The 13,380-nt window shown below is 38.3% G+C and overlaps 1 protein-coding gene across 1 annotated transcript in view; it reads left to right on the forward strand.

Moving 5' to 3' along the window:
* The window catches only part of dlgap2a (discs, large (Drosophila) homolog-associated protein 2a), a 174,841-nt gene that overhangs the window by 3,413 nt on the left and 158,048 nt on the right, over positions 1-13,380 (forward strand). Inside the window, exon 3 of the mRNA XM_077559693.1 lies at positions 4,584-4,638. Coding sequence (XP_077415819.1) covers positions 4,584-4,638 — 55 coding nt within the window. The remainder of the gene's footprint in view (positions 1-4,583; positions 4,639-13,380) is intronic.

Here is a 13,380-nt window from a genome sequence, read left to right on the forward strand (position 1 = left end):
GACGAGGTGTGTCAGAAAAGTTCCAGGACTGGTGTCATAAAAGATCGAATCGCCATTTTCCACCCCCTCAAGGTGGAGCTAGGTCGGTAGAGTAGAGAGGTTGCTCCAGCATGGTGATGTTCTTCTCGACAAGGAACTGTCAGATGCTCAGGGGCCTTGTGAGACAAATTGCCTTGGTAAAGCAGCCTCGAATTGTCCTCCCATAACCCTGGCTAAGCAAACATCGCAAGATGATTTTGTCGACATGCTGGTTGATCATCTGGCAAATTCAATCAATTTTTAATATTAACACAAAATCATTCCAAAAAGCTTTTACGTTACATAAAAGGATCAGGACTTAATTAAAAACTAACACCAATGTTCAATGAACAGAAGACAAAAATAGGGCACTGACACCCTTTTACTGCGCTAAGTAAGCACTCTGGAAGTGACAGTGTTTCAACAATGCACACACACACACACACACACACACACACACACGCCTCATCAACCCATGCTCTCTCAAATATGTCAATACAAGGCTTGTATGGGCCTTGCCTGCTTGACAGTGACAAGATAAGGCTCTCAGAATGTGTTTCAAGATGCAAAGCAAAGCTGGAAGTTCTCATGTATGTGAGTGGTGATGCCATTTTGATCTACTCCTGAAACATTTAGCAAGCTCTTGTCTCAGCCTATCTAACCTGCACAAATGTGTTTCTGCTGTTACACCACATGCCATAGTATATTATAGTCCTTTGTCATATTAATCGGTTCTTTTAACTTAAGAATGAAGTCAACCAAAAAGTGTTCTATGCGGCCCCACTAGTCTAAACACAGTGTACTGATTAATGTTGGTTAACAGCAAAATCTGTATGTATATTTTGTCCACCTTCAGATGTACAGTATTTGCTTGAAAAAAAAACCCCTTATGGCCAGTCACTGCTTTGGTGCCTCAGGTTTCATTCAGGGAATTTGTAAGGCTACAAATTGGGCATACTATGGCCATTTTCAGCCACGGAATTGCACTCAAGTAGCTTTGAATGACTCAAGAAAATGGTCATTTGTCAAGCAATGGTCCATTTATATAGCACTTGAGATTACCCTCTGTCTGAACAAACTGTCAATATGTCTAGTTTTGTTTACGTTTCTTCCATTTAAGACTATTTTCCACTTTATGAAACCAATTAATCATTTGTATACCTCTCAAAATCACCTGAGCTAACCCTAAGTGTACACTTGAGATAATCTGCCATCATTAAAACCAAATGAAGGGCTATTTGTGAATATTTATTTATCCCAAAATAGTCTTTATATTGGCCTGTAAATTGTTTCTGCATCCACTCCATCGCTCCAGGGATTCAACGAGCTCTGTAGTTATCTGCTTCCAACTTTTGAAGAAAACACAGGTTGTCTCAATGTTAAAAAGTAAATCAAGTCACACTATAGTCTCTTTAAAAAAAGAAGAGAAAAAAGATAATTGCAGCAAGTGTGCTGATCATGATATTTTGTCTTGCCTTGTGTGGACTAATGTAGACTTATGTTCATTCTCCGCTATGTTTGAAACTGATTTGACATTAAGTGTATTGAGCATTGCAGCATTACTAAAATAAAATAATACGTAGCTTTCAGTGACCGGGATGAGACTTTTAGATCAACTCCAATACAAGTTTGGTCATGTGAGATGAAAAATAAAAAGTCCAAACATGTATTCTATTACAATCAATCTACACTATTCCTGATGCTAATGTTTTGCTAATAGTATTGTCTCTGTCACTATATATATTTAACAAGGCGGTTGTTATTAAGTAAGAATATGAAAATACGAGACTATAGGCATCCAATCGAAGGGAAAGGACATAATGGGACATTTTATTTGAAACTTGTGAGTCTATTTCAAAGGGCACAACTTTAAATATATATGAGGATCTTTTTTTCCAGATGTTTTGCAAACTGTATCATGCTTAACTCATTCACTGCCATTGACGACTATAGACGTCAAAAATTCATGTGAACTATTTCTAATAGTTTATAAATTTTTCATTTAATTATATTTTTTATAAAAACCTATATATTTTTTTATTGTTCATTAATAACAGATATAAAATTATCATGCGATTAACTTCGATTAAACGGCCCTTATTTTTAATATATATATTTTTAAATTAGGCCCGTCAAGCGATAATTAAAAAAAAATTGTAATTAATCACATGACTTCACTGATAAATCACAAATTTTATATCTGTTCTAAATTTACAATAACATTTTTTTCTAGGTTTTCATACAAAAGTGGATTTTTTTTAAACTAATAGAAAAAGTTCAAATGAATTTTTGACGTCCATAGCCGTCAATGGCAGTGAATGAGTTAAGCATGATACATTTTGCAAAACATCTAGAAAAAAAGTTGGTAATAATCAACCATCAGTTAGTTGTGATATAAGCAGTTTAGACATGAGCATGTGTGTGCTTCATGTAAAATGAACCTGTATGTGATTCAAAAGGAACCATCTTTTCAAATTGATGATTACTTGTGAGGAAACTAATTGCATTTCAGAGCCCCTAAATATAAATGTCCCAGTTACGCGTCGCTGGGATCGTCCATGTGTGTTTTGTAATTGTGTCTGTCATCAATCCTCCCCGCTTGAACAGACAAAACACTGACGCCTGAAGCACTGATGTATGTAAAATTAGATGGCTTGTCTGTAATCCTTTTAACAAGGCAAGCGACAGCTCTGTGTGTCTGAGACATAGATGAGGCGCTGATAGTTTGTTCTCTTCACTCCTCCAATATTGTACATAGCTGCCAACCAGCATCTATTGGAATTGCTTTAGTCACCACAAACCAACTCCTGCATCCCTGCGGCTGCAAGGCTATTCAACAGTAGCCATCACTTGTTTCACACTTGACTACTGAAGCGAAATTTGTAGCTCGAGTTGACCTATGAAACGTCACGGAGACAATCTTTATGCTGTTGTAATTATAAGATAGAAAGATGTTCTCTTGATGTATTACATTAGTGTTGAATGAATGAGCTGTGCTGCCATCCAGAAATTGGAGGTTTAGTTTAAAAAGATTTTTCAGTTCTATAATATTTCTATAATTCTTGACAATAATATGTTCTATGCAACCCTACTAGTCTAAATATGGTATTCTGATTAATATTACGTTAGTGAAATACAAGTTAAGAAGCAAAATCCAGCAGTTTTTTTCAATATCAGAAGGCGGCCATTTTGTCACTTGCTGTCGAGTGAAAATGACATCACAGTTGCTCAGGTGTCCGGTAACAACCAATCACAGCTCAGCTTCAGAAAACAGGTGAGCTGTACTTGGTCGTTGCCTGAGCCATGAGTGATGTCTGTGATGTCATCTTTAGTCGACAGCAAGTGGCAAAATGGCCGCCCCATGAGATTAAAAACAGCTAGATTTTGCTTCTTAACTCATATTTCACAAATGTAATATTAATCTGTCATGTTTAGACTAGTGATGTCACATATAACATATTATTGTCAAGAAATGTTTAAGGTTGAGTGTCATATGAACCGATCCCATTGATCATGCATTAGGGTTAAAATTAGTGGTGCTCCGATTGATCATCCACTGGTCGTGATCAGGACGTTTTTCGCAAGTTTCACTTAAATAAATAAATAAATACAATTGTGATGCTATACCGGGTATACTGTACTGTGTTCATCTCCAATTCTTCAGTTAAGTCTTCTCCTTCTCTTGAGAGATACCTTTGTACGCTGCTTTGCTTAATTAAAGGGGACCCTTATCAGATCTTGTCTTGTTCACTCTCAGCTAGCAGTAAAGTATATTAGATTTATATTAGAGGAATGTTCGCACTAAAATTACAAGAGTAGGATGGCCATGCCGATATTGCGAAAGTAATCTTTACAACAATGGATCTGTCAGTCAGTGGCGAGAACAGAAGGAAACTGATAGCACCTGCTGAGTCACGTTGTTTCTTCTCAGGTCGGGAATCCTTTTAAACACTAATATTGATATTCAGTGACAAGCACATCCTCAAACAATACAGCTAACATTGAAGGTAATTTACGTCTTTTACTTTATTATCCAAAACTACACTGCCACTTTTTAAGAAGCATGTGGTTTCAAAGAAATATCCTCAGGGGACCAGATTATTATCGGCTAATATGGTATTTTATATCAATTAGAATTTTATATTTCCCAAGAGAATAGATGTTCAGCTTTCATTATTGATTAGAATGTGATGTGGAACTTCTGGCAAGTGAGCAGTTCAATAATTGGCTCTTGTACAGTATAATATTGGCTGTTTCAACTTCCTGGTTCTGCAAGGATTGTTGAAGTGATACATATACCCCAGTCTGCACAGGTCGGGGTGGTCTCTGTGGTGGCATCCTCTGTGGTCATGGACTGAAACTTGCAAACCGGAAACAAGACTTTGGTGGTCAGATATTTAGATCTTCTTAAAAGAAAACATTCGAGTCACAAATGAGAAACTGATGTCAATATCTAAACTGCTGTGTTTCTAAATTGCGTTGTTGTAAACTTGAAAATTTTCTACGATCTTTCTCTTCTTGGCGTTGCTAATACTGACTACTTTTGTTTTCACGTTTCTTCACAGGTGTTGCCAGGCATTCTTCAGAAGCATTGCTGTATGTTCTCAAACAGGAATACAGGTAAGAAGTTTTACCTTTGCATTACGAGCTATATTGTCCCCCGGTGTGAGCGTAGCATCTCGTCCCAGAGACTCAGCCAGCGACAAGCTTTTGAATCAGCCCCGGTGTAAGGAAAAGAGACGGCATTGACTACATAATAATATAGGTCGTGCGCTGTGAATTACGGCAAAGTTGGCGATTTGATTAACTTGGTAAAAACAGCAGGCAACAGAAGGTAAAGGGCTGTTTTTAGTTAGTAAGTAGTAGCGATCTCCAACTTAAGTAAATATTGCATTCTATGAGTCCCGACTAAATGTGCAACTTCGACTGACAGGCGACCTTCGGTTGAAGTAATAAGAAGTAATTCCATTGCTCTATGGGCAATTATAACTTTTAATTTGTAAAATAACAGTCACTAAGTCGCTCCGGGTCACGTCCACTTCCATTCAACAATCATTTCCTTCCGCCGTCCGTCATAGGGCAGTCACGTGATCACGTGACGTCGGTGCAAATGGTCAATACTTAAATATAAGACATACATTGTTTTAAAAACACCGCAAGTGCTAATGCTAAAGCCAATGTAAAAATACCATTGACATACTAACGGGATATTAGCATTGACTTCCGGCTGTAATTGACACACAAATTCCATAGGAGCACATACACATGTCCAGACGGAAGCAAAGCCAGCTTTGTTCCTCAAACAAATTTCGTACACACAGAAACATTTCAAGACTTGCGTGTGTCCAAAAGAAGACGCTGAGGATGTTTAACGGCTGTAATGTATACGCCAAGTCTGGAGTGGCGCTGTAGCACAGCTACAGGGAGTTAACGGAAAGCGTAGAAGAAGAATCACTTTTTTTTCCAACTTTATTGCAATCTACAGAACAAACATGGCTTTGCGTGTATCAAAACAACATGAAAGACAAACACAGGAGAAGTGACAATGGCGGGTGATTCAAGTACAAGACCGCTTGTTGAACGTGGGAATAAAGAAGCAAAATATTTTGCAGTCACGCGAGATTTAGAGCATACGTCATCAATCTGCGACAATGCGACGTCATCGAGCTGCGACCATTCCGTCATCACTGGAGGAGTATCATGCACATGGTGTCCAGACGGACACGTACGGGGCGCGTTTTGAAATCTTTCTACTCTGGAGGCCGGTTTCAAAAGTAATCGGTTTCATGTGGACGAACGGCTTAAACAGTAAGAAACTTGTGAGGATACATTGAAACTGGCATGTGGACGCGGCCTAAAGCAGTGGTTCTCAACCGCGGTCCTCAAGTACCCCTATCCAGCCTGTTTTCCATGTCTCCCACAGCCAACACAGGTGTTTCAAATGATCAGCTAATCAGCAAGCTCTGCATGAAGCCTGATAACGATCCTCAGCTGTGTTGGCTGTAGGAGACATGGAAAACAGGCTGGATAGGGGTACTCGAGGACCGGGGCTGAGAACCAGTGTTCTAAAGTATATATTTTTCATAATCTATATTCATAATTGCAGAGATAGAAGAAAAAGGAGATATACTCAGGTACCTAACAGCAGTCCTCATTAGAATATACTAGTCGACTGCAGTGTAATTGGACACAGCTCAAACAAAACCTTTCTATTTCTGCTGAGATGCAACACAATTTGTCTGCATTGGTTTGTTTATTTATTTAAATTTTGGCTCTACTTTCATCACAGTAACATCTGCCCCTGCAGAAAATGTTTTCCTGCTGTCTTTGTGGATATGACTGAAATTCTAAACTGATGTCTACTACCTCGGAGCAATAGTGCATGCACGTAACATTTTCTGACGCGACACTGGCTGACGAAAAGGGTGCAGTAACCTTGCTCAGGGAGCCTTGGAAACTTGCTATGAATTGAGGTTTTAAAGCATAAAAACGCTTCATGTAATTGTCCTGCCGTGTGAAAGGTTGACTTTAACGTTGTATTAAATAAGGGCAATCTTGCACTTGAGTAATCCTCAGATACAAAGAATATAGGACTGCCATTTTTTCAGATTGTAAACACGGTTCGAGGAATAATTCCTGTATTTGGGAAAAGATGGTGAATAGGGAGTACCTAGTGTTGAGTCAGATTTCGGTCCTCAATAAATGACATGCGTTGGAAAATGTAAGAAATGACTGAAGGGCAGTAAATGATATGACTACAAAAAAAAAAAAAGAAAAAAAAAAAGAAGAAGAGCAGGCAAGATGAGAGGAGACTTGAAATGTCATTACTGCAAAAAGATTGGTTTTGCAGCTGGCTTATTTGATTAACTCTCTACATTAAGGGTGTGCATAGGCTATTCAATTGAATAAAGGGCGCCCTCTCCTGGACTGTTTTTGAGCACCTATACAAATACATCACTTTGTGGGGAATAAAAGAAGCTGCATTGCTTTCCATCTCTAATTCTCATCTGATTGTCATATTCATAAGCTTGTGCAAAGAAACTGTGGTAATTAGGCTTATCATCATCATACATTCTCTGTTATCGGTGTATCCCTCCACTTGTAATATACAGTGCCTCCTCTGCTCTGGTGAGTACTTAGCATTTCTATGCAGACAATTTAGGATATTCCTATTTATAGACATTAATTACCACATTAGTATTTCATTATTCTCTTGACATTTGTCCATGCTGAATATCTGTCATTGTCCTTAACTATTTTGCATTTCCTTACATATTAAAGGTGTAAGTACTTTATTTAACAGTGTTTTATAATGTTCCACCAATTTAGGGGATGTGTGTGTATGAGATATAGTAAACTTCCATGATCATTGTAGAGCATTTGGATTCACGTGAAATTTCTAGATAAAACTCATGTCAAATAGACCCCCCCCCCCCCCCCAACGCATAAAACTCCATATTGCATCAGTCCAATGTTTCCTCTCCCAGACTTTGTCTCTGAGGCCATCCTTATCGATGCTTTGCATGTTCTGTCTGCATTATCTCATCCCACTCAGTAAATACCACCGACACAAGATTGAATCAGCAGCCTCTCTATTAGCTGCTGCAATTAATGGTCACATTTATGTCTCAGCGTGTTCAACCTGCTTTTGTGTGCACACATACACTGTGCTCACTTTAGATGGCTACCCATTCATGCAGTCCTATTGTAGTTTAGTTTTAGGATTTCTTTTAGGTAGGGATGTTCAATTGCGCTTTTGTTGTTGTTGTTCAGACCAATACCAGTGCGAGGACTCAACTCTTGAGTAGTCACCGACACTGAGAGCAAGCACTAATACCACTAGTACTTTAAATAAATTCCAAAAATGCAATGACAGATAATTTCAAACAAAGATCTATATATCCCAATATAGCATTTTTTCTTAAACTTGCATGAAATTAATGGCAATTTTCTGTGACATTTTTCCTTCTTTTTTTTTAACATATACTTAGAGAAATGGCATCTTAATGGGCATCTGTCCAACATGTACAGTAGGCCTTTATTGCCTTTAGTTTCCAGTCATAAAATAGCCACAAGAGGGTAGCCAATACTGGTATCAGTAGTCTCCACTAGTACCACAACCTTAAAATAAGGCTGGTATCGGCACCCATTCCGAGACCTGGTACCGGTATTCGTCCATCCCCCCGTTTGAGTATGCCAGCCCAATCCATCCAACACATAAAGCTCTATCCCAATTTCTACATTTACAAACTAAAGAATTAATAATGCTCAGTTTTGACTGACACTGTCAATGAGTATTGTTTAAAATTTTTCATTACGGTTGTTATTCGGGAGGGACATTTGACTAAATGTCCTTGATGTCTAAAATTCTTAAAAATCAGTTAATCATTTAATTGCTATTTGTAAAACCTAGATGACATCATACTTGATATCATTGTCTGTCTTTCAGCATTTTTACATTTCCCAATCTTTGTGCAAAAGAGTACTGGGAAAAAGAAAAAACCTTTATTTTCGAGATATTATGTGTCAGTAGTTTGATATTTTCATTATTTTAACAACGGGAAAAATAGAGGAAATGATTACAAATGTCCACTACTGCGGATTTTACCATGCTACAGTTACTGTAAAATATCTCAGACAATGTTTTGATGTATTGTCAAGGGACTTCCAAAATTGGCTCAATTGTGCATCTTCCTTAATTCAAAAGAGAAATTTATCAAAGCCCCATGCACGCCTTCACACTTGGTATCATTGAAAAGCCCTAAATGTCATCTGTACTGACCAAAAGGGCTTCATTCAGTTGTATGGACTGGGCGGGAGATAATCATGTTTACAAACGTCCTTCACGGAGTACACATTTGAACCACTGGTAGCATTTTTGGGGGGCTCCCATTAATACAGGTGAACGTAATGTAATAGCCGGTTAATGTGACTCAAGAATACTAGAGGCAGAACCTCAGTGCTTTCCACAGCAGTTCAACAAAAGACATACCACAGTACGCACAATAAAATTAAAGCATAAACTCCAGTATCACTACATGATGTGAAAAAGGAGTCAGACTAAGGGACTGAAGCTATTCGATTTAAATTGAGCAGATTTGTAGTCGATTGTGTGGTTTGTGTTTGTGTGTGAGTTGGTGGCCGTCACAGCTCCTTAACTCCACTGAATTCTCAAGTGCGATGGTTGATAATGAGTGTCGCACTATCTCTCCTGCTCAGGCCTTGTGCCCTGCACTCTTTACCCCACCCTCTCCCTTGAGAGCCCTCAAGTGCAATCAAAGCAGATCCATTGAACTGTTACAAGCAAGCGTAGCTTTGCAACGCGCCTCTATCTTGCCGTGAATGATCTGCTGCACAACCACACCACATTTGGCTTTTGCTCTTGGTGCAGGTAATTAACATGCACACTCTGTCGGATCATATCATGCCCATTGAGTGGAAAGTCAACAGATTCTTCCCAAAAGAAGAAAGCTACAACCACCCTAAAGCACCGGGATAGTTGCCTTCAAGACTGTCGGCAATTTGGTCCTGCTATCGATTCGGACAAAGAAAAGGATCCAACTCGAGCAGCCTAACAGCTATGTGCAGTTAAAATGACGCCATAGTGTTCAGTTGATGTGCTCTGCAGTGTTACCTGCCCAGGAAAGTAAAAATGTGAGTGTAATTCTTCTTGTATGTCCCAGAGGGACTCTTGTCAGTGAAATACACAATGCCTGGCGGGGTGACACCTGCTGTGTGTGGTTTGTTTGCCTCGCTTGTCGCAGACAAAATGAGTGATCTTGGGATGAAGCCTTGATTTATCGTAGCCACTCTCTAGCTTCATTCATGATAAATGGAGGTTGAAGGGAATTAAGAGAAAATTGACTCGTATCGGTAGACAATAAATTCTCAAAAGTAAATTTGACTCTATTTGGAGAAGAGCCAAATAGACTCCGTTTTAGAGTAATATTTACACTTAGAAGAGAGTAAAATAAAGAATTTGGAAAAAAAAAATAACACTCACTCAAACAGTAAGAGGGGCATAGCTCAGGTGGAAGTGTGGAAGTCTCCCAAGTTGAAGGTCGTGAGTTCGTTCCTCAACCCTTGAAGGACTTTTTATTTTTTCAATTCTTTATTTTACTCTCTTCCAAGTGTAAATTTTACTCTAAAACGGAATCTATTTAATCCCGCTCTAAATAGTCAAATTTACTCTTTAAAATGTTTTGTGTAGATTTGTGATTCTTCCTGTCCTTTCTGTAGTATTAACTTGTTTTACTTACAGTTCAATGGTACGCTCATCAATTCACAGTGCTTATACTGCTTATACTGTACATCACATGCCAGTGGTTCATTTTGATCTTATGTTGAAAGAGCTATGAGTGCCATCTAGACGTATAGAACTATACTACTTTAATGCTGCACTGATGCTGATTGATTTGGAGAAGAGTGCAGGATTGAGATACAGAAAACACAGGGAATGGCCGATGAAGCAGTTTAATAAGAACTATAAATTTTTTAATCTTTCATTTTAAATGTGCATCAATGAAGTGATCCTAATAAAACAGTTTATTTGAATCCATGGAATACAAAAAGTAGTTATTGCAATTAATTTTTTGGGCCAGGCCATGAGGACTTGCTTGGGGGACTGAATCTAGGTCTAACTTTAAACCCCGCAATTAATGGGGAAAAAAAAATAACAAAAGGAAATTGGAACTAGTTTTTTGAGTGATGCTCATCTGCTCCAGAACTACCTACCAACTTGCTGCAGTGTTTGTAATCAGCATAAGGAAATACTGTAAAAAATAAGAGCCTTTTGTGTCCCGAGTCCCAATTTGTCTTTAAGTCCCGACCAAAAGACAGGAGACAAACTATAGCCATTGTTACTGTCACTACTCTAACACAGAGTCATTAATGACTGTAGATAAGTTCAGCATTAGCACTGCAAATTACAAAGTGGAACGGAATGGTACTATTGTAGAAAGACAATTTGCCAATTGAATTGACAAAGCAGTGTCATTACATTGAGATTTCATCACATTGGAACCAGACTTTCTCTCTGTGGAACTAAATAGGCAGCCAGAAAATTCCGCTGCCAGCTCTCCAAAAATAAAACTGAAAATTTCAGTGCCTGTGATTGTGTTTGCACGGCCATATATGAGCATTACAAGTACAAGGAGGCCACCCCCCCCCCCAAAAAAAACAAAAAACAAAACTCTTCTTACATTGCTGTCTGTGGGATTGAACACCGCTCAAAAATACTTTGTTGAGCTGCATTGCTATTTATCAAAATATTAGGGGATTAAAAACAGCTTTTATGCCATTTGTTCACTCACCAGACTTCAGGACAGCCAACGTGGCTTCATGTTCTACTCGGTGATTGTAGAAATGTGAGTGTGAAAGCTTGTCTTTCTTTATATGCTATAGCTGGGATAGGCTCCAACTAATCCATGACCCCAAAAAAGATACAATAAACAGTATAGGAAATGAAATGGATACTTTGTTTTGTTTCTTTGTATTCAATTACTGTGGGATAAAATCAGATTAAATCATCTTTTATCATTATTTTTATATATGTTGGAACCCTGATTCAAGTTACAGGCTGTCACAATTAACATTTGCTTTAAATCCAAAAACATAAAATGCAAACTCTGCTTTTTTTCCCTCTTTGGTTTCCATACTAGTACTAGTAATCACTGTAAGAAGAAGATTTACCTAAAGCCTAATTTTCTTGGCATTAGAATACTGCGATAGATGTGTTGTCTGTGGCAGCCTTGGGATTTATAACCAGAGCAGACAGCCAAACACATCATTGTAACTCATATGAAATGGTTCATTGGTCTTTACGATGTCAAAGAAGGAAAATCCATAAGTTTATTTTTATGGCACGATCTTTGCCGAGCAAAATTGCTGCAGTGTGCTGTAGCTTATTGACATGTCGCTCCGGAAGCCATAACACCAGATCATCAGAGAAAATGATCCTCACTTTTGCAGCCAACCGCCTATCAACACGCTAAATCTGCTTTTTGCAGTCCTTTTCCACTAGTGGCTTGGCACACTGAACTCTTAAGTTACAATTTGGCAAATGTAATAGTTTTTCAAAAATCTATACTTTCGGTCAGTCCACACGTGTGGTATGTCATTTTGATGAATTATTGACCAATCTAAAATTTCAAAAAATGGCTTGTTCTCTTTGATGATGCAATGTTAATCAATGGTTCGAGAGAGAGAGAGAGAGAGAGAGAGAGAGAGAGAGAGAGAGAGAGAGAGAGAGAGAGAGAGAGAGAGAGAGAGAGAGAGAGAGAGAGAGAGAGAGAGAGAGAGAGAGAGAGAGAGAGAGAAAGTACAAAGTATAATAACAGCATAAAACAGCACAAAAATATTTTGCAAGCATATCTGTACTGTTTTATGAACGTTGTGGTGTGCAAAACTGGTGACGCAAATGGGGTGAACATTAGCATGAAGTAATCGGATAGCATGCATGCTATTGCAGTATGATACAGTCAGAGATGGGAAAAGTACTGACATTCTCTACTTGAGTAAAAGTACAATTACTTGTGTAAAAAAACAACTTTGGTAAAAGTACTCACTCAAATAATTACTCAAGTAAAAGTAAAAAAAAAAGTACATGCTCAGAAATGTACTTGACGAGTAGAAGTAAAAAGTATTTTTACCAGATGTTTCCTACTAAAGTATATAAATTTGAAAGCTATTAGCTAATGGAGCAAAAATGAGTATAGATCGGCCAGTTGACTCTCTGACATGCCCTCCGTTAAATTCCACAGTGTTGAGTTATTCTAAATCTAGCCAATAGCATGGCATGTGATAACGTGTCATGGAGCCAATCACAAGCTGGGATGTAGTGGACCGTGTGTAACGCTTCATATGATTGGCGGAACCGGGAGACATTCAGGTCAAGTATTTCATTTTTCTGCTTTTAAAAACAAAAGTAACATCCTTGTTTTGAAAATGTATCAAGTAAAAAGTACAAATACTCATGTAAATGGTAAAAGTAAAAGGTAGTTAAAAAACTACTCAGGAAAGTACAAAGTACTGGAAAAAAACTACTCAAGTACAGTAAGAAAGTATTTGCACTTCGTTACTTCCCATCTCTGGATACAGTGAAATGCTAGCAAACAACAATATTGTGATTGTCCGTGCTATGGGAAGACAAGTCCTTGACAGCCTAACAGCTTGGAAGAATAACTGTTGCACTTAAATACACGAGAGAAGACTTACTCAACACTATTGAGTGCACTCAATACTTTTTGCACAACATGCACAGTCCATACAGAAAAGCTTGAACCGAGAGTGAGGCAGACACCACATGCTCCACCCTGCCTTTCTGATCTTACTGACTATTTTCTTCTGTTTGGGTTTGTGTAT

This window comes from Vanacampus margaritifer, chromosome 1, assembly GCF_051991255.1.
Source record: "Vanacampus margaritifer isolate UIUO_Vmar chromosome 1, RoL_Vmar_1.0, whole genome shotgun sequence".
Lineage (NCBI taxonomy): Eukaryota > Metazoa > Chordata > Actinopteri > Syngnathiformes > Syngnathidae > Vanacampus > Vanacampus margaritifer.